Genomic DNA, 21914 nt, shown 5'->3' with positions numbered 1-21914 from the left:
CAGGTCACCAACCTAAAACAAAATCCCTTACCCCACTCGGTTTTTTCCTGCCCATGAGCCCATTCTCTATCCATCCATCCATCCACATAATTGACTAAAATAATTAAGTTGTTAATTAGAACACATTAATAAGAGCAGAACAGGTGATGTGTCATAGTCATAGCATGCAAGAGTTCCTGGAAACCATAGGGCATACATGTTTGTTCAGGATCACAGTGTTGGAAGTTTGAGCAACTTCTCCTCAGAGTTCATGAGCTGTAGGCTGAACTGCAGACAGAGGCATCAGGGAATTAGAAAGAATTCTTTGTCCCAGGAGGCAGTCACACAACTTAGAATTGGGTCATCTAATTTATTCAAGGTTCAGGAAACAGGTGAATATAATTGAGTGAGGCAGACCAAGATGGCAGGAACCTCAGACTTTGCAATTGTCCAACAGGTTTGAGGTTCTTTCAACCTATCTGGGAGTGAAGGCTGGACGTACTATACTTGATGCATTATACCTTGTGTTATGGCACATGTCTGAATACAGAACCTTCGTTATTGTGAGGCTCAGAGGCAAAGACACAACCACTGCATTACAAGAACCTTACAAATCCAGCTATTGATATTTATGATCAATCTGTTCAGTCACATCTAGGGCAGGTGGGACATGAACCCAGACCTTCTGGCCCAGAGGTAGGGACATTAATACAGTACCACAAAGGTCCCTGAACCAGCTCTTTACTTTTCTGTTTTGTAAAATATCTGGAAGTTTTATTACACATAACTGAAGTTTTTTTCTCACCACCAAATTACCTGTGGCAATCTATTATCATCAGTAAATCACCAATGTTCCAACCGATTAATTTACATGCACAGCTCATTAAGGGCAATGGTATTTAATAACACCAAAGGGGGGGGATTAAATCAAAATTGAGTTGAAGGGGGTTGAACCAGCTTTTGTTTTATATTTTCTAACCAATCTGTTCAGAGATGTCATTAGACACATCTGGAGCAGATTTGACTCGAACACAGGCCTGCTGACTTAGAGGAAAGGACACTACCACCTCATCACAACCAGCTCTTACATACAATGAGCATCACATTTTCTCAATTAACACTGGAGCTGTTCTGGTTAGAGTCATAGTGTTTATAGAAATGTATAGCATGGAAACAGACCCTTCGGTCCAACTCATCCATGCCGACCAGATAACCCAACCCAATCTAGTCCTACCTGCCAGCACCTGATCCACATCCTGCCTCAGGCAACATCTGTGTGGAGTTTGCACATTCTCCCTATGTCTGCATGGGTTTCCTCCAGGTGCTCTGGTTTCCTCCCAAAGTCCAAAAGAAAATGTGCAGGTTAGGTGAATTGGCCATGCTAAGTTAGGTAAAGGGGCAGTACAGAGAGATCTGGGTGTTCTTGTACATCAGTCAATGAAGGCAAGCATGCAGGTGCAGCAGGTAGTGAAGGAGGCTAATAGCATGCTGGCCTCCATAACAAGAGGAATTGAGTATAGAAGCAAAGAGGTGCTTCTGCAGCTGTACAGGGCCCTGCTGAGACCACACCTGGAGTACTCTGTGCAGTTCTGATCTCCAAATTTGAGGAAAGACATTCTGGCTATTGAGGGAGTGCAGCGTAGGTTCACGAGATCAATTCCTGGAATGGTGGGATTACCTTACACTGAAAGACTGGAGCGACTGGGCTTGTATACCCTTGAGTTTAGAAGACTGAGCGGGGATCTGATTGAGACGTATCAGATTATGAAAAGATTGGACACTCTGGCAGCAGGAAACATGTTTCCGCTGATGGGTGAGTGCCGAACCAGAGGACATAGCTTAAAAATACGGGGTAGACCATTTAGGACAGAGATGAGGAGAAACTTCTTCACCCAGAGAGTGGTGGTTGTGGAGGCCCAGTCTCTGGATTCATTTAAGAAAGAGTTGGATAGAGCTCTCAAAGATAGTGGAATCAAGGGTTATGGAGATGAGGCAGGAACAGGATACTGATTAGAAATGAGCAGCCATGATCATATTGAATGGCGGTGCAGGCTCGAAGGGCTGAATGGCCTACTCCTGCACCTACTGCCTCTTGCCTGTGTTAGGTGGAGGCGAATGTGGGTGGGTTGCTCTTCGGAGGGTAGCTGTGGACTTGTTGGGCCGAAAGGCCTGTTTCCACACTGTAAGTAATCTAAACCCTTCCTATTCATATACGCATCCAGATGCCTTTTAAGTGTTGCAATTGTACTAGCCTCCACCCACTTCCTCTGGCAGCTCATTCCATTTATATCTTTCCCCTCTCACCCTAAACCTATGCCTTCTAGGACTGGACTCCCCCACCCCAGGGAAAAGATTTTATCTATTTATCCTATCCATGTCCCTCATAATTTTGTAAACCTCTATATGGTCACCCCTCAGCCTCTGACGCTCCAGGGAAAACAGCCCCAGTGTATAAGTTCTGCTAAGATTTGCTTTCCCAAAATGCAGCACCTCGCATTTATCTGAATTAAACTCCATCTGCCACTTCTCAGCCCATTGATCAAGATCCCGTTGTAATCTGAGGTAACCTTCTTCACTGTCCACTACACCTCCAATTTTGCTATCATCTGCAAACCTACTAACTATACCTCTTATGCTCACATTCAAATCATTTGTATAAATGGCGAAAAGTGGTGACCCAGCACCGATCCTTGTTGCACTCCACTGGTCACAGGCCTTCAGTCCGAAAAATAACCCTCCTCCACCACCCTCTGTCTTCTACCTTTGAGCCAGTTCTGTATCCAAATAGCTAGTTCTCATTTCTAATCCTGACCAACATGACTATAAAGTTGGCTGAATTACAGGAAATAAGAGTATGATTAGTGGAGTTTTTCTGATTTTGAGATCCCTGTTCTTCCAGATATATATTCATGTCTTGGACCTTGACGTACAGTCAACATTTCAAAATTTGTGAATGATAAATAGCTTGAAAGCATTGTGAACTGTCAGGAGAGTAGCATATAACTTCAAAAGGACAAACACTGTTAACAGAAAAACTGGCAGGCAAAATTATTGATTTTTGTAGGGAAATTACAGAGACACAATATAAAGGGTACAACTTTCCAGGGATGTGGGAGCACAGGGGCCTGGGCACGTATGTGCAAAGGGCATTGACGGCAAGAGAGCAGTTTGGGAGCACAGTTATTAAAGCTTACACCGCCCAGATTTTATTAACGAGTATAGAAAACAAAGTGAGGCCATTTTAAACTTTTGTAAACGCTGGTTTGGAATCAGCTGTAGTATTCTGTCCGATTCTGGGCACCACGCCTTAATAATGGTCCAAAGACATTAAACCACAGAAAAGATTCACAAGAATGGTTCCAGGGATAAAGAACTTCAGTTAAGTTGATACAATATTCAGTACAGGAGTTGGGAGGTCATGTTGCGGCTGTATAGGACATTGGCGAAAGTGGGTACTGTAGATGCTGGAGATTAGAGTCAAGATTAGAGTGGTGCTGGAAAAGCACAGCAGGTCAGGTAGCATCCGAGGAGCAGGAAGATCAACGGTTTGGGCAAAAGCCCTTCATCAGGTCATTGGTTAGGCCACTTTTGGAATACTGCATGCAATTCCGGTGTCCTTCCTATCCAAAGGATATTGTGAAACTCGAAAGGGTTCAGAAAAGATCTGCAAGGATTGGAGGATTGGAGATTTGAGCTATCGGGAGATGGGGCTATTTTCCCTGGGACAAGGGAGGCTGAAGGGTGACCTTATAGAGGGTTATAAAATCATAAGGGGCATGGATAGAATAAATAGACAAAGGTCTTTTCCCTGGTTAGGCAAATCCAGAGCTAGAGGGCATAAGTTTAGGGTGAGAAGGGAAAGATGCAAAAGAGACTTAAGAGGCAACTTTTTCACGCAAAGGGTGGTGTGTCTATGGATTGAGCTGCCAAAGGAATTGGTGAAGGCTGGTACAATTGCAACATTTAAAAGGCATCTGGATGGGTACACAAATAGGAAGGGTTTGGAGGGATATGCACTGGGTGCTGGCAGGTGGGACTAGATTGGGTTGGGATATCTGGTCAGCATGGACAAGTTGGACCGAAACTGTACATCTCTATGACTCTATTGATTCTACGACAACATTCCAGCTGAGTCCTGAGTGGTGAGCTGTAAAAGGTTTACTACATTATCCATTTTTTCATTCAATGTTTAAGTTTACAAAGCTAAGACAGACGTACAATTTCTTAACTGCCTCGTGACTAGCCTTGCAAGATTCTTCTGATCCTGCACACTCGTTAAAATAGAGCCATTTAGATTATCATGTTCTTCAATGTTATTCCTACCAAAATTCATTATTTTACATTTATCTGCATACAAGTAAATTTGTCTTGTATTTACCCACTTCACCAGACTGTTCATATCTCCTGAGGTCTGTTAACATCCTGTTTGCAATTTAAGTGTATTACCTCAAATCCTAAAACTGTATTCTCCAGATCATTATGTACACATATCATCCATTATGTATACTTACATCTGCAAACAGAAAAAACATAACAGGAAAAACTGGCTCTTGGAACACCCCACTGCATACTTTCCTTCAGCCAGAAAAGCATCAAATTCTCTCTGCCTCTCATCTCTTAACCAATTTCAAACTCAAGTTACCATCATACCTTCAATTTCACTTGCTTCTATTTTCTGAATAAGTGCATTTTAAAAAATGCTTTTGAAATTAACAGTTAACAGTAAACATGGTATACCTTCATTAAATGAAGGAAAGAATCAGAGGCTTTGGAGAGGGTACAAAGAAGGTTTACCAGGATGCTGTCTGGACTGGAGGGCTTGCCTTATGAAGAAAGGTTGAATAGGCTCAGACTTTTTTCTCTGGAGAGAAGGAGGAAGAGAGGAGACCTGATAAAGATGTACAAAATAATGAGAGGAATAGATAGAGTCAATAGCCAGAGAATTTTCCCCAGGGCAGGAGTGACTGGTACGAGAAGTCATAGTTTGAAGATATTAGAAGGAAGGTATAAAGGAGACGTCAGAGGTAGGTTTTTTTATACAGAGTTGCGAATGCATGGAATGCGTTACCAGCGGTGGTGATAGAAGCAGAGTCATTGGGGACATTTAAGTGACTACTGGACATGCACATGGATAGCAGTGAGTTGAGGGTTGCGTAGGTTGTTACTATATTTTACATTAGGATTAAGTCTCGGCACAACATCGTGGACCAAAGGACCTGTTCTGTGCTTTACTTTTCTATGTTCTAAATCCATGCTAGCTACTCCTTATCGGCTCATGCTTCTCTAAGTGAGAAATAATTTTGTTCTCAACTGGTCTCTAGTGGTTTTTCCATCTTTGATGTCAAAGAAGTGGCACAAGAGGTTGGTTTTGGAGGAAGATCTTTAGAAAGTTGACTGTTGGAACAGGAATGTTTAACGTAGAAACCACCAGAAATTTTAGATGAAAGCTTTAATGAGTATTTGAGTCAAAACAAAAAGTAGGACAGTAGTTTAGCATTTTTCATGCAAAGTATGGCACGGATATTGAGGGCCAATGTCTTTGCAATGTTAACTTTAGTGTTTCTGAATTTTTAAAATTATGATATATTCGTTTCTTGATCATTGTTCAGATGCCAAAGTGTTTCATTGTGGAGTTCTTGATTATGTTACTGTCAGAACTAATGTTCCCTCTCGGCACCATGCAGGAAAAAACCAGACCAATGATTCTTAAAAGGACTTTACAGTGCAACAGAGAGAAATTAGAGGGAGAACTGGTTAGAACTGTAGTATGATGGGACAATCGTTCCAATACCATGAATTATCTGCTTTGCCCACAATACGTTTTTTTTTAAATTCTGTCACAACAGAAGGAATATGACAAATAACTTACCATCCTTTTGCATTATCTATAACTGGAAATTCTCTAGGTTACAGCAGTTAAAGTGACCAGAACCTTTAAGTCTCAGTAAACTGTCACAGATGGTATTATATCTTTATTGTAATAAGAAGTTGCAAAGCCCTCACAAAGCCAATAACACAGACTAATATGCTATAACTAGGAGAAAAGTGTTCATTCAAAATTATATATTTTAAAGAGGGTTTGAAAGGGATCAAAGTGACAAGATGATGGGATTTACAGACAAACATTGTCTGGAATAGAGATCATGGAGGTTTGATGATCTGGCAGCACACAATAGGTGAAATTGAAGTGGGTGGCAACAGTATACATAAGCTGACTAGACACTGCAGACAAAATCTCCATGAGTCTGCACATAAATTAAGGAGGATGAAAGGTTAAGGATAAACAGATGGACATGGGATCCAGGGCTGAGTATTGCTAGAGACCTAACTCCACTGTAAGAATCACTACTGGAAACAGACATGGGTGACTCCTTTTACATAAGGAAGGATGGAGAAGTAAATAAAGTCAAAAGTCATGTAAAGTTGAAGATAATAAACAGGGATAAATATCTGCAATGCATCATTGGGAAAATAAAGAAATGAACCTACAATATTTAGCATAAGAAAACAAGCAGGCTCAGTGTTACTTACTTATTTCTGTGTCCTGCCATTTCAGAATAGCCATGACTCCAGAATGCTGGAGCGCTGGCTGGATCGCTTGTCTGCACAGTAGGTTTCGGATCAATTTTCAAGGTGGTGATATGACTGTAAAAAAAAAAGTGCCATTTCATTTTCACATTTTTAGTATTTCTGTCCTTTTCTTTGTAACATCTGATGATGCAATGATTGCATGTTTGGGAGGAAAGTTAACATTTGCAAACCCAGTCAATTATGGCCCCATCAGCCTACTATTGATCATCAGTGAAGTGATGGAAGGTATCATCAATAGTGCTATCAAGCAGCACCTATTCAGCAATAACCTGCTCAGTGACACCCAGTATGGATTCTACTAAGACTGCTTAGTTCCTGATCTCATTACAACCTTGGTTCAAACATGGACAAAAAGAAGCTGAATTCCAGAGGTGAAGTGATAGCGACAGGTCTTGACATCACGTTGCATTCAACAGTGCATGACATCAAAGAGTCCTGGTAAAACTGGAATCAATGGGTATCAGGGAGCAAACACTCTGCTGGTTGGAGTCATACCTGGCACATAGAGCAATCGTTGTGGTTGTTGGAAGTTGGTCATCTGAGTTCAGGACATTTCTGCAGGAATTCCTCAGGGTAATGTCCACGGCCCAACCATCTTCAATTGTTTCAACAATGACCTTCCTTCCATCACAAGGTAAGAAGTGGGATGTTCAGCACCATTTGTGACTCTTCAGATACTGAAGCAATCCATGTCCAAATGCAAGATCTGGACAATATGCAGGCTTGGGCTGACAGGTGACATGGAACATTCGCACCAGACAAATGTGAGGCTATGACCTTCACCAATTAAAAAAAAACAATCTAACCATCAACCCTTGACATTCAATGGTGTTATCATCACTGTAGCCCTCACTATCAACATCCTTGGGGTTACCATTGACCAGAAACTCAACAGGGCTCATAATATAAACATAGTGACTGGGGGATCCAAGATGGCGGCAACCTAGAAGGATTGCATTTGTTGGGCTCTGCGCCACAACATCAGCAGGACAGAGCTAGAACTCATCCCATCCACATTACTGAGAGTTAAAAAAAAACAGTAAAAGAGCTATAGAACCTGAAAAGTTTACTTACCTTCATTTTTGTTGCAGGAGAATGCTGAAGAAAGGAGCAAGTTTGCCTGGCACTGGGGCCGCGGCTCAACCCACCGAGGCGATTGGGCTTGCTTCCTCACCAGATCTTGGTTGAGGAGCTTGCCAAATCTCGAAAAGCTGGCCCCGGTCTCTGCTATGCTGCAAGACCTGGGGAAAAGGACTGATGAGCTTGAGCAGAGGGCCACAGGGACGGAGGCAGAGGCTGATTCATCCAAGAGTCCGGTTGAAGTCCTGGAAACACAGGTCCATGGTTTACTGGATCTAGTGAATGACCTTGAGAACAGGGACAAAAGAACGAACTTTGTGTTGTTGGCATGCTGGAGGGGACAGAAGGTGAGAGGCCAGTGGATTTCTTTGAGAAGTGGTTCCCAGAATTCCTTAGTTTGGAGCTGAAAAGGGAAAGATAAAGGCTGAAAGAGCCCATCGGGTCACGGCACCAAGGCCAGGAATGGACCAGTGACATGCTCTGTCCTGGTATGGTTCCATCATTATAAAAACAGTGTGTCATGGAAGCTTCCAAAGCCCAAGTGAAGGATCCGAGGGTGTTGGTGTGTGAGGGCTCCAGGGTGATCTTTATCCAAGACCTTTCAGCAGCAGTGATCCGGAAAAGGAAGTCCTACGACGGCATCAAGAAGAGATTGAGAGAGCTGTGCTTCGGATTAATTATAATGGATCTGTACATTTATTTGACTCGCCAGAGAAAGTGAGGAACCTTGTGGACACACTGATTTAAGCCAGATGACTGGATAAGCACAGATAACAAAGTTGTTCAGGTTTGTCCTTCTTTAGAGAGGACTTGGAGTCTCCTTTTGTTGGTATTAAATTGCACTAAATTATGCTTGGGATGGATAGAGTATTTACCTTTAATTCGAAGTTATACCAAGAGATGGGTGACGTATTTACTTTTAACTTATTTCTGTATATTACTAATCTTTTTTTCCTACTGGGCTGCCTGTGGTTGTGGAGCGACCCTATGTGGTAGGGGTTAAGAGGGTGGTTGGGATGGTTAGTAGGGTTTTGGGATGTGTAGATGCCCCCTTTAATTGGGGATAAATTCCTCTAATCAGTACATGTGGTGCTTTTTTGTTTTTCCGTTTTTGGTGTACATAGTTTTTGCAAGTTTTGTAGGTTTGTTGGTTGTAGCTGTTTCAGTTTATGTAGTTTTTGCATTTTGTGGACTTTCTTGCACTGAAGCTCAGTGATTCGCAGTTCGAGTTCTTCCTTTCTGGAATCTAAGTGGTGCTTTAGAAGGTTACAGCTAATGATGTGTTCAAGTGGTGTACTTGGAACGTTAAAGGGAGTCACTCGCTGGTCAAGAGTAAGAAAGTACTTTCCAGTCATAAAAGGGAGAGGGTGGATGCTGCCTTATTGCAAGAAGCATATTTAAATGATGCAGAGCATCTGAAACTGCAACAGAATGGGTATGACCGGGTTTATTTCACATCTTTCAATACTAAGAGTAGGTCTGTGGCCAAACTTGTTAGGAAGAATCTCCCATTTATGATTTGGAGATGCCGGTGTTGGACTGGGGTGTACAAAGTTAAAAATCACAACACCAGGTTATAGTCCAACAGGTTTAATTGGAAGCACACTAGCTTTCGGAGCGATGCTCCTTCATCAGGTGATTATGGAGGGCTCAATCCTAACACAGAACTTATAGCAAGTGTGATGCAACTGAAATTATACATTGAAAAATTGATTGCCTATAAAGGTTACATTATCACCTGATGAAGGAGCGTCATCCGAAAGCTAGTGTGCTTCCAATTAAACCTGTTGGACTATAACCTGGTGTTGCGTGAATTTCAACTTTGTACACCCATTTAAGTTGTTAGAGTGGGGGATTCAAGATGGCAGCGATCTGAATAGATCAGCCTTGACGAGCTCTGCACCCCAACCTAGGGTAGTAATATTTTTTCATTCCCCACCTTAGTTTTATTTGGAAAAAAATTATTGTTAAAAGGTAATATAACCGTTTAAATTATTTTGAGCAAGTGAGAATGACTAAGGGGAAGCAAACAGCCAAGTCTCAATACTCAAAAACATTGGGCGGGTCAGAGACTCTAACTGGGGAGGTAGCTGCAGCTCCCTTGGCAGCTATGAAAGAAATGCCTACGCAGCAGAACACTGACCAACAGCTGATCCAGGAGATGAGGGAAGAGACTTGTAATCAACTGCAGCCCATCGCAGCCACGCTGCAGAATCATGAGGAGTTGGAAGGGCTCCAGAAGCGAGTTGAAGAGGTTGAGTGGCGGACCGCGGCGTCGGAGATTGAGATCGAGTCCTCAGCAGGGCAGAACCACATCTTTGAGAAACAGGTTTGAGCCCTGACAGGTTTGGGCCCTGACTGAGCAAGTCGATGACCTGGAAAATAGCTGTAGGAGGAAAAATATCCGGGTCATTGGCCTTCCTGAGGGAGTAGAAGGTGGGCAGCCAGCAAGTGTTTTTGAAGACTGGTTGCCACAGTTTCTTGGCTGGGATGCCTGGGTGGACCAGGTGAAGATTGATAGAGCTCACGGGGTTGTGGTGCGCAGATCATGGTCAGGGTAAGTGCCCCCGCCCGGTTCTGATACGATTTCAATGCTACAGGGACAAGCAGAGTGTCATGGAAATTTCTAGAAGGTTGGGGAGAGATCTGCAAGCCCTATCAGAGAACTAAGATAATATTTTTCCAGGATTTTTCTGCGGCAGTGATCCATAAGAGGTAATCGTTTGATGAGGTTAAGAGAAGGTTAAAGGACATCGATATTCAATATTCGATGAGATACCCAGCAGTGCAGTCATTTGATACCTTGGAACAAGCCAAAAACTTCTTGGGCACTTTAAAGTAATGTAGATGTATTTGTGGAGATTGACAAGTGTCTTTTTTTTGTCTTGCTTTTATTTCTTGTACTTTCATTCTTTTCCCAAAAGAAGTTGTTGTTGGTTTTCTTTTCTCACCGAGCCGGAGTAGTATTGATATATTGCAGAGGGTGGGCAAAGTGCTCACTGTTTTTGTTATACCTTTGTGTTTACAATGTCCTTTGTTTGATTTCTTCCATTGCTTGGGTTTGGGGTGCGGCTCGAGCTGGAAGGGGGGATGGAGGTGTGTGTGTGGGAAGTGTAAGCGTCCTCTGTGGGCAGGGGGTAGAGTCCCCCATTAATTACCTTTTGTGTTTTGTAGTTAGTATTTTTGTAAATAGAGACTCTATGAGTCTCCTTTTGAGTCTGCTCAACGTGTTGCAAGACTAATTCTTCCTCTTGGCAGGTCAAAGGTGATTGTAAAGGATCATGGTTAGCAGCATTCTTAAATGGGGCACCTAGAATATCAGAGGGGTTCATTCGCCAGTTAAAAAAGGTGTTGTCAAGCCTTAGAAAGAGGGGTGGATGTTGCCCTGTTGCAGGAGACTCGCCTTAATGACGAGGAACAATGGAAGTTGCAGCAAGGTGTTTTAGTACTAGGAACAGGGCAGTGGCCATACTCGTCCAGAAGGGTCTCCCATTTAATTTAACAGATTGTATTAAAGATGAGTATGGTTGGTTTGTTATTCTTAAGACCCTTATACATGGTGAGGAATATGGTATTTTGAATGTATACTGCCCTCCGGCCCACCCTCTTAAATTTCTGACTAATGCATTATCTAAGCTTGGCATTGCAACATATTATTAATGGGGGGTGGGGGGTGGGGGGGGCTGGGATTGGTTAGTGCGTGAGTCCCAGAGATGTCCTCTGAAATCTTCCCCGAGTTGTAATCCTGTCTCCCAAATGTAGAGGAGATTACATCAAGAGCAACGGACACAGTCGCCAACGTGTGTGGAGGTGCAGGAAAATCTCTGCCAGATGTGGAAATACCTTTTGGACCCTTCGTTGGAGGTGAAGGACGCAGGTTTTACATCTCTTTCAGTGGCAAGAGAAGGTGTCGGGAGTGGAGGTGGTATTGGCGGGTGTGTGGTGTGTGGACCTAATAAGGGAGTCACAGAGGGAATCTTGTCTGTGGAACGCAGATATGTGTGGAAGGAAATATATCTTTGGCGGTCTTGTTTGTTTCCAGGTGGCGGAAATGGTGGAGGATGGTGAGTTGTATCCGAAGGTTCGTGGGGTAGATGGTGAGAAGTACGGGGGTTACCTCCTTGTTGTGATTGGAGGGGTAGAGTTCAAGCGTGGAGATGCGGGAAATTTGCTGGAAGGCATTATTGACCACGTGAGAGAGGAAATTGTGGTCCTTGAAGAAGAACGCATCTGGGATGTTCTGGAGTAGATATTGGTCCTCATGGGTGCAGATGGAGGTATAGGAATTGGGAGAAAGAGATAACATTTGTACGGGGAGATGAGGTGTGTTGGGAAGAGATGTAATCCGGATAGCCGTGGGAGTTGGTGGGTTTAAGTAGGTGTCCGTGTTGAGTCGCTCGCCAGAAATGGAGATGGAGAGGTCGAGGAACGGGAGATAGTCCAGCTGAAGTAGAGGTCAGGTCAGGACCGCAGCTCCGACCTGAACACTGAACATCATTCATTCATGTAACATGTGTATTGATGGCTGGTCCAAAATTTATTCTCAATTTTGAGTTGTGCCTGAGCCATTACACCATTCATTTGAACAGTTGTTATCTTCGTGCCTTTAAGCAGTTGCGACAACACACATAATGTCTGCAACCATATACAGGCAATGCAACTCACCCTTTACTTGTGACACCCTCCTCTACCTATGACTTATGTAGCTCCTCACCACGTCTCACTTCTTCAATTCCATTCTGCTTCATTGTTCTCTCAAATATCCTCAGTTTTGTTTAAAATTACTATCACGAATTGAAATATCTCCATGAAGGTCGATGATCTTCACCAAGTCACCCATTATACTGATCCAGCGAGCAGAGCTTTTGACACTCCTGTCTATATCTGTCAGCCAGGACTTTCTCACGGGGAGAAAGTGAGGACTACAGCTGATGGATTGTCAGTCGAAACGCGTGGCCCTGGAAAAGCACAGCAGATCAGGCAACACACGAGAAGCAGGAGAGTCAACATTTTGGGAATGAGCTCTTCATCAGAAATGGCACGGCCAGGTTTACAGTTCCAAGTGTGAATCTCAAATCCTGTAAAGTCTACCTAGCTAACCTTGTTCCAATCACTGCACCTGTGTGCCTCAGGGTCATCGGCCCATTCTTTTCTTATAACCTCTCAAGTCGCGTTTTTGCACAAGATCATCTCCTCCGATTCTGACTTGGATACTGGCAGTGTATACCGGATTTTAGCCCGCCTCTTGCGCGCGAAGTGTATTGGGAAAAAATCAACTTCAGTTGGTAATGGCGTCAAGGCTGCGACTACTTAGGAATAAAAGAATGACTAGGGTAGGAATAGGTCCAGTCAAGGATAGTAGGGGGAAGCTGCGTGTGGAGGCGGAAGAGATTGGGGAGACACTGAATGAATACTTTTCTTCAGTATTCACTCAGGAACAGGGCATTGTTGTCGATGAGAATACTGAGGCACAAATAAGTAGAATGGATGGCTTTAAGGTATGTAGAGAAGAGGTGTTGGAAATCCTGGAAAAGGTGAAAATAGATAAGTCCCCTGGGCCTGATGGCATTTATCCTAGGATTCTCTGGGAAGCAAGGGAGGAGAATGCAGAGCCATTGGCCTTGATTTTTATGTCCTCTTTGTCTACAGGAGTAGTCCCAGAAGACTGGAGGATAGCAAATGTGGTCCCCTTGTTCAAAAAGGGGAGTAGGGATAACCCTAGTAACTATAGGCCGGTGAGTCTCACTTCTGTTGTGGGCAAAATCATGGAGAGAATTGTAAGGGATAGGATTTATGAACATCTGGATAGGAATAATGTGATCAAGGATAGTCAGCATGGTTTTGTGAAGGGCAAGTCGTGCCTCACAAACCTTATTGAATTCTTTGAAAAGGTGACGAAGGAGGTTGATGAGGGGAAAGCGGTAGATGTGGTATAAATGGATGGGCGAGAAAGAGAGAGGGAGGGCGAGAAAGAGAGAGGGAGGGCGAGAAAGAGAGAGGGAGGGCGAGAAAGAGAGAGGGAGGGCGAGAAAGAGAGAGGGAGGGCGAGAAAGAGAGAGGGAGGGCGAGAAAGAGAGAGGGAGGGCGAGAAAGAGAGAGGGAGGGCGAGAAAGAGAGAGGGAGGGCGAGAAAGAGAGAGGGAGGGCGAGAAAGAGAGAGGGAGGGCGAGAAAGAGAGAGGGAGGGCGAGAAAGAGAGAGGGAGGGCGAGAAAGAGAGAGGGAGGGCGAGAAAGAGAGAGGGAGGGCGAGAAAGAGAGAGGGAGGGCGAGAAAGAGAGAGGGAGGGCGAGAAAGAGAGAGGGAGGGCGAGAAAGAGAGAGGGAGGGCGAGAAAGAGAGAGGGAGGGCGAGAAAGAGAGAGGGAGGGCGAGAAAGAGAGAGGGAGGGCGAGAAAGAGAGAGGGAGGGCGAGAAAGAGAGAGGGAGGGCGAGAAAGAGAGAGGGAGGGCGAGAAAGAGAGAGGGAGGGCGAGAAAGAGAGAGGGAGGGCGAGAAAGAGAGAGGGAGGGCGAGAAAGAGAGAGGGAGGGCGAGAAAGAGAGAGGGAGGGCGAGAAAGAGAGAGGGAGGGCGAGAAAGAGAGAGGGAGGGCGAGAAAGAGAGAGGGAGGGCGAGAAAGAGAGAGGGAGGGCGAGAAAGAGAGAGGGAGGGCGAGAAAGAGAGAGGGAGGGCGAGAAAGAGAGAGGGAGGGCGAGAAAGAGAGAGGGAGGGCGAGAAAGAGAGAGGGAGGGCGAGAAAGAGAGAGGGAGGGCGAGAAAGAGAGAGGGAGGGCGAGAAAGAGAGAGGGAGGGCGAGAAAGAGAGAGGGAGGGCGAGAAAGAGAGAGGGAGGGCGAGAAAGAGAGAGGGAGGGCGAGAAAGAGAGAGGGAGGGCGAGAAAGAGAGAGGGAGGGCGAGAAAGAGAGAGGGAGGGCGAGAAAGAGAGAGGGAGGGCGAGAAAGAGAGAGGGAGGGCGAGAAAGAGAGAGGGAGGGCGAGAAAGAGAGAGGGAGGGCGAGAAAGAGAGAGGGAGGGCGAGAAAGAGAGAGGGAGGGCGAGAAAGAGAGAGGGAGGGCGAGAAAGAGAGAGGGAGGGCGAGAAAGAGAGAGGGAGGGCGAGAAAGAGAGAGGGAGGGCGAGAAAGAGAGAGGGAGGGCGAGAAAGAGAGAGGGAGGGCGAGAAAGAGAGAGGGAGGGCGAGAAAGAGAGAGGGAGGGCGAGAAAGAGAGAGGGAGGGCGAGAAAGAGAGAGGGAGGGCGAGAAAGAGAGAGGGAGGGCGAGAAAGAGAGAGGGAGGGCGAGAAAGAGAGAGGGAGGGCGAGAAAGAGAGAGGGAGGGCGAGAAAGAGAGAGGGAGGGCGAGAAAGAGAGAGGGAGGGCGAGAAAGAGAGAGGGAGGGCGAGAAAGAGAGAGGGAGGGCGAGAAAGAGAGAGGGAGGGCGAGAAAGAGAGAGGGAGGGCGAGAAAGAGAGAGGGAGGGCGAGAAAGAGAGAGGGAGGGCGAGAAAGAGAGAGGGAGGGCGAGAAAGAGAGAGGGAGGGCGAGAAAGAGAGAGGGAGGGCGAGAAAGAGAGAGGGAGGGCGAGAAAGAGAGAGGGAGGGCGAGAAAGAGAGAGGGAGGGCGAGAAAGAGAGAGGGAGGGCGAGAAAGAGAGAGGGAGGGCGAGAAAGAGAGAGGGAGGGCGAGAAAGAGAGAGGGAGGGCGAGAAAGAGAGAGGGAGGGCGAGAAAGAGAGAGGGAGGGCGAGAAAGAGAGAGGGAGGGCGAGAAAGAGAGAGGGAGGGCGAGAAAGAGAGAGGGAGGGCGAGAAAGAGAGAGGGAGGGCGAGAAAGAGAGAGGGAGGGCGAGAAAGAGAGAGGGAGGGCGAGAAAGAGAGAGGGAGGGCGAGAAAGAGAGAGGGAGGGCGAGAAAGAGAGAGGGAGGGCGAGAAAGAGAGAGGGAGGGCGAGAAAGAGAGAGGGAGGGCGAGAAAGAGAGAGGGAGGGCGAGAAAGAGAGAGGGAGGGCGAGAAAGAGAGAGGGAGGGCGAGAAAGAGAGAGGGAGGGCGAGAAAGAGAGAGGGAGGGCGAGAAAGAGAGAGGGAGGGCGAGAAAGAGAGAGGGAGGGCGAGAAAGAGAGAGGGAGGGCGAGAAAGAGAGAGGGAGGGCGAGAAAGAGAGAGGGAGGGCGAGAAAGAGAGAGGGAGGGCGAGAAAGAGAGAGGGAGGGCGAGAAAGAGAGAGGGAGGGCGAGAAAGAGAGAGGGAGGGCGAGAAAGAGAGAGGGAGGGCGAGAAAGAGAGAGGGAGGGCGAGAAAGAGAGAGGGAGGGCGAGAAAGAGAGAGGGAGGGCGAGAAAGAGAGAGGGAGGGCGAGAAAGAGAGAGGGAGGGCGAGAAAGAGAGAGGGAGGGCGAGAAAGAGAGAGGGAGGGCGAGAAAGAGAGAGGGAGGGCGAGAAAGAGAGAGGGAGGGCGAGAAAGAGAGAGGGAGGGCGAGAAAGAGAGAGGGAGGGCGAGAAAGAGAGAGGGAGGGCGAGAAAGAGAGAGGGAGGGCGAGAAAGAGAGAGGGAGGGCGAGAAAGAGAGAGGGAGGGCGAGAAAGAGAGAGGGAGGGCGAGAAAGAGAGAGGGAGGGCGAGAAAGAGAGAGGGAGGGCGAGAAAGAGAGAGGGAGGGCGAGAAAGAGAGAGGGAGGGCGAGAAAGAGAGAGGGAGGGCGAGAAAGAGAGAGGGAGGGCGAGAAAGAGAGAGGGAGGGCGAGAAAGAGAGAGGGAGGGCGAGAAAGAGAGAGGGAGGGCGAGAAAGAGAGAGGGAGGGCGAGAAAGAGAGAGGGAGGGCGAGAAAGAGAGAGGGAGGGCGAGAAAGAGAGAGGGAGGGCGAGAAAGAGAGAGGGAGGGCGAGAAAGAGAGAGGGAGGGCGAGAAAGAGAGAGGGAGGGCGAGAAAGAGAGAGGGAGGGCGAGAAAGAGAGAGGGAGGGCGAGAAAGAGAGAGGGAGGGCGAGAAAGAGAGAGGGAGGGCGAGAAAGAGAGAGGGAGGGCGAGAAAGAGAGAGGGAGGGCGAGAAAGAGAGAGGGAGGGCGAGAAAGAGAGAGGGAGGGCGAGAAAGAGAGAGGGAGGGCGAGAAAGAGAGAGGGAGGGCGAGAAAGAGAGAGGGAGGGCGAGAAAGAGAGAGGGAGGGCGAGAAAGAGAGAGGGAGGGCGAGAAAGAGAGAGGGAGGGCGAGAAAGAGAGAGGGAGGGCGAGAAAGAGAGAGGGAGGGCGAGAAAGAGAGAGGGAGGGCGAGAAAGAGAGAGGGAGGGCGAGAAAGAGAGAGGGAGGGCGAGAAAGAGAGAGGGAGGGCGAGAAAGAGAGAGGGAGGGCGAGAAAGAGAGAGGGAGGGCGAGAAAGAGAGAGGGAGGGCGAGAAAGAGAGAGGGAGGGCGAGAAAGAGAGAGGGAGGGCGAGAAAGAGAGAGGGAGGGCGAGAAAGAGAGAGGGAGGGCGAGAAAGAGAGAGGGAGGGCGAGAAAGAGAGAGGGAGGGCGAGAAAGAGAGAGGGAGGGCGAGAAAGAGAGAGGGAGGGCGAGAAAGAGAGAGGGAGGGCGAGAAAGAGAGAGGGAGGGCGAGAAAGAGAGAGGGAGGGCGAGAAAGAGAGAGGGAGGGCGAGAAAGAGAGAGGGAGGGCGAGAAAGAGAGAGGGAGGGCGAGAAAGAGAGAGGGAGGGCGAGAAAGAGAGAGGGAGGGCGAGAAAGAGAGAGGGAGGGCGAGAAAGAGAGAGGGAGGGCGAGAAAGAGAGAGGGAGGGCGAGAAAGAGAGAGGGAGGGCGAGAAAGAGAGAGGGAGGGCGAGAAAGAGAGAGGGAGGGCGAGAAAGAGAGAGGGAGGGCGAGAAAGAGAGAGGGAGGGCGAGAAAGAGAGAGGGAGGGCGAGAAAGAGAGAGGGAGGGCGAGAAAGAGAGAGGGAGGGCGAGAAAGAGAGAGGGAGGGCGAGAAAGAGAGAGGGAGGGCGAGAAAGAGAGAGGGAGGGCGAGAAAGAGAGAGGGAGGGCGAGAAAGAGAGAGGGAGGGCGAGAAAGAGAGAGGGAGGGCGAGAAAGAGAGAGGGAGGGCGAGAAAGAGAGAGGGAGGGCGAGAAAGAGAGAGGGAGGGCGAGAAAGAGAGAGGGAGGGCGAGAAAGAGAGAGGGAGGGCGAGAAAGAGAGAGGGAGGGCGAGAAAGAGAGAGGGAGGGCGAGAAAGAGAGAGGGAGGGCGAGAAAGAGAGAGGGAGGGCGAGAAAGAGAGAGGGAGGGCGAGAAAGAGAGAGGGAGGGCGAGAAAGAGAGAGGGAGGGCGAGAAAGAGAGAGGGAGGGCGAGAAAGAGAGAGGGAGGGCGAGAAAGAGAGAGGGAGGGCGAGAAAGAGAGAGGGAGGGCGAGAAAGAGAGAGGGAGGGCGAGAAAGAGAGAGGGAGGGCGAGAAAGAGAGAGGGAGGGCGAGAAAGAGAGAGGGAGGGCGAGGGCGAGAAAGAGAGAGGGAGGGCGAGAAAGAGAGAGGGAGGGCGAGAAAGAGAGAGGGAGGGAGGGATTTAATTGCCTGTGTTGGATAGAATGCCCAAGCCCCCCCAAAGCTTTCTCCACAATTTAAGCAGTTGGGTGATCTATGTGTGGAACTGGGGTTGGTAGATGTTTGAGACATTTACAACCCATGGGCAAAGATTCTACGTTCTTTTCCAATCCTCATAAATGCCACACAAGGATTGATTATTTCCTAACTCCCACAGTTTTTAAAAATTTGGCGGTATCTTGTTCAATTGGGAATATTGCCATCTCTGATGATGCAACGATGTATTTAATTGTTAAGATTAAGGGCAATGCAATGGGCTCACGGTACTAGCGAATGGATCCCTTCAACCTCAAGGACAGCAAGTTTGTGGAATACTTCTCTAGGGAATTTGAAGCTTTTTTGGCCACCAACTCAGGTACATCTCCCATCCATTCTTTGGGAGAACGCTAAGGCCTATGCTAGAGGGATAATTATCTCATACTCAGCCAGTCAGAAACGACAGAAGGGAGAGCAGCAGCATCTGCTTGAGGCACGATTGAAGGCAGCTGAGACGGCATATTACAGTAGACCGTCAGTGACTAAGCTGCAGTGGATCACAGCTCTCTGAACCACCGTAAACTCTTACATGTACAGCAAGGAAGGTACTTTCCTTTGTGTAGCAGAGGCTGTTTGAGCATGGTGACAGGCCAGGTAAATACTTGGCGTATTTGGTCAGGAAGAAGAATACCTCCCAGTCTATTGCTTCTATTAGGGAAGGGAACGGGACTCTTACTTACAATGCTAAAAAGATCAATGAGGTGTTTTGGAGGTTTTACTCTGGACTTTACCAGTCTGAGTGCTGAGAGGACAGGTGGGATAAGATGGAGTCTTTTTTTTTAGGAATTTGGATCTTCCTGGTGTGCCTGCTGAACAGGTGTCTCTCCTTAACAGCCCAAGAGATATATGAGGCAGTGAGGCAACTTCAGAGTGGAAATGCACCTGGCCCTGGGGGCTTGCCCAGTGAGTTTTATCAACAATTTATAAACATACTGTCAGGGCCGATGTTAGACATGTATAACCATTCATATAATCAGGATTGCCTCCTGCCATCCTTGAGAGGGGCAAATATCTCTCTCATCCTGAAGAAAGGGAAGACCCGGGAAAATTGTACTTCTTGCAGACCCATCTCACTTTTAAACTCTGATTTTAAAATTTTATCGAAGGCTCTGGCATTGAGGTTGGAAAGGGTGTTACCCTCAATTGTTAAGGAGGATCAGACAGGCTTGCAGATCTTTTAATAATGTTAGGAGACTGCTTAACATGATTCAAGTGTGCCAACAATGGTCAGTACAAGGGTTAGTAGTTTCCTTGGACACGGAGAAGGCATTTGACCAGGTGGAATGGCCGTATCTTTTTTATACACTGGAGTGGTTTAGTCTAGATTAAGTGTTTACTAGATAGGTAAGGATCCTTTACAGTGATCCTCGAGCAGCATTCTCACTAATGGTATACGGTCTGATAATTTTAACACTGGTAGGGGCAATCGGTAAGGCTGTCCCTTCCCACCTTTGCTCTTCACATTGACAACTGAGCCACTGGCAGAGGCCATTCGTTGGCACCCTCATATAGCTGCCCCAGAGGTAGGATCATGGGTGCATAAGATCACATTATACATGGATCATGTTATCATTTTTCTTTCGAACATTGCAGTTTTGGTGCCCTATTTAATGGAATGTATTAATTCATTTGGCTTTTTCTCAGGTTACAAGATCAAATTTTCAAAATTGGAGGCTATGCCTATGGGGGTCTTAGGGAATACCGGACGTTGAAGGTGGGTTCCCCTTTAAGTGGGCACTAGGAAGCTTTTTTTGGGGGCCTCTCTGTTACCCCTAGTTTTAATCAGTTATTCAAGGCTAATTTAGTTCATTTGTTTGATAAGATTAAGAGGGGGGGGGGCTTCCAATATCATGGCTAGGTCGAGTTGCCCTTATTAAAATTATACCCTTTGCAGATGGTTCCCTTGGTTTCTCCGAGACAAACATTTCGGAAATTAAATGGGTGGTTTAGTTCTTTTATTTGGCGCCATAAGCAGCCCCTTGCCAAGCTTACGAAATGGCAAATGTCCCAGGGGTTGGGGGGAGTGGATCTCCCAGATGCCAGAAGATATCAGTTGAGCTCCCTTCTATGTTTTGTGAATGATTGGGCCTGTGAGGACTCAACGTCAATATGGTTGGAGATTGAGGCCTCCCAGGCAAAGTGTCCTCTTATTAATCTGTTGTTTCTGGACAAAATGAGGATAGTTTCAGAATATTACCGCAATCCAATAGTTATTAATACTGTCAAAGCATGGAGGGCAATATGTCTAAAACATATCCCATAGATGGTATGCCAGGTTTCCAGCCAGGGACAACTGACCCCGGGTTTAAGTCCTGGGCAGACAGGGGAGTCTCTTGTTTGGGCGATCTGTTTGAAGATGAAACGTTAATGTCATTTGATAAAATAACTCGTAAGTATTATTGAGTAGGGATCTCTTTCGTTTTTGTTAGGTCAGAGATTTTATCTGAAAAGAGACCATGCTTTTGACTGAGGTTTATAGATCTGATATGTAATAGAGGGTGCTTCAGACTAAAAGCTCTCTTTCAGTGAGTACTCTCTATCATTTGTTGGGGGGGGGAGGTTCCTCTGGTGACTTCGAGCAATTATGGGAGGTCTGGGAGAGAGAGTTGGGCATGGAATCACGCCGGAAACTTGGGAGACCACTTGTGAGAATGTGAGGAAGATTTCGATATGAAATAGGACCCATGCTATGCAGTTAAAGATTTTTCATAGAGCTCATCTGGCCCCAGGTCTTCTTGCAAAATTTATGCAGGGTGCGTCTTCAATGTGCCCCAAATGTAAAATAAATACAGGTACCCTCACTCATTGGTTGTGGTCCTGCCACTGGCTCCGTATTGGAGAACTGTGGCAGGAGTAATGGAGGGGGTCTTGGCCACCGAAGTCAAGGTGGACATGGGAAAACCCAGGAGAAGAGAAACCATGTACATCTCCCTTAGATGTACATGGGAAAAAGCTTTTTAGCATCCTCACTTTTTGTGCAAGGAAAAACATTCTGGTGTGCTGGGTGTTTGAGAACTCCCTGGATCTGTCAGGGTGGTATAAGTTAATTATGGAACACATTCCTTTAAGCTTTCTTACAAACATGGTGCACCAGAAAACAGACAATTTTTATAAGATATGGAAGTGCTTTTTGATGCATTCTGAAGCAGATCTATCCACCATTTTAATTAGGGCTTTTGTCTAGCCATGGTGGTTTGGTTTAATAAGCCTAATGTACTGAGAAGAAGAATTTCAAGCAAACATGGGTTTAATAATTGATGCTCTCGAAGGATGAGAGCTATGGTCTTGTTACCCTGAAAGGCGTTACTTTTGCAGCAGAGAGCGGCGGGAGCTGGGCGGAAGTGAAGTCCGAGCGCAAAGCCGGTCGGGAAGGTAAGTAATTGTTATTTGAGTGGAGAAGGATTTAAACTAATTTGGCAGGGGGATAGGATCCGGACTGGTAGTCCAGCAAGTAGGTTAGCTGTTTTACAGGATGTCCAAGAATGTAGGGAGGCTGTGGAGAAGTTAGTACTGACAGGGAATACTTGCGGACACAGAGATGGGTTCAAGTGTGTATACTTCAACACAAGGAGTATCAGAAATAAGATGGGTGAACTTAAGGCATGGATCGGTACTTGGGACTACGATGTTGTGGCCATCACGGAAACGTGGATAGAAGAGGGACAGGAATGGTTGTTGGAGGTTCCTGGTTACAGATGTTTCAGTAAGATTAGGGAGGGTGGTAAAAAAGGAG

The 21914-nt window shown here is 46.8% G+C and overlaps 1 protein-coding gene across 1 annotated transcript in view; it reads right to left on the bottom strand.

Moving 5' to 3' along the window:
• Positions 1-21914, bottom strand: part of LOC122558355 (PH domain leucine-rich repeat-containing protein phosphatase 2-like) — a 171769-nt gene that overhangs the window by 6513 nt on the left and 143342 nt on the right. The window contains exon 16 of the mRNA XM_043706826.1: positions 6511-6624. Within this exon, the coding sequence (XP_043562761.1) occupies positions 6511-6624 (114 nt within the window). The remainder of the gene's footprint in view (positions 1-6510; positions 6625-21914) is intronic.

The sequence above is a fragment of the Chiloscyllium plagiosum genome, chromosome 17, assembly GCF_004010195.1.
Source record: "Chiloscyllium plagiosum isolate BGI_BamShark_2017 chromosome 17, ASM401019v2, whole genome shotgun sequence".
In the NCBI taxonomy this organism is placed as follows: Eukaryota; Metazoa; Chordata; class Chondrichthyes; order Orectolobiformes; family Hemiscylliidae; genus Chiloscyllium; species Chiloscyllium plagiosum.
This window is presented reverse-complemented; position numbering and strand designations above follow the sequence as displayed.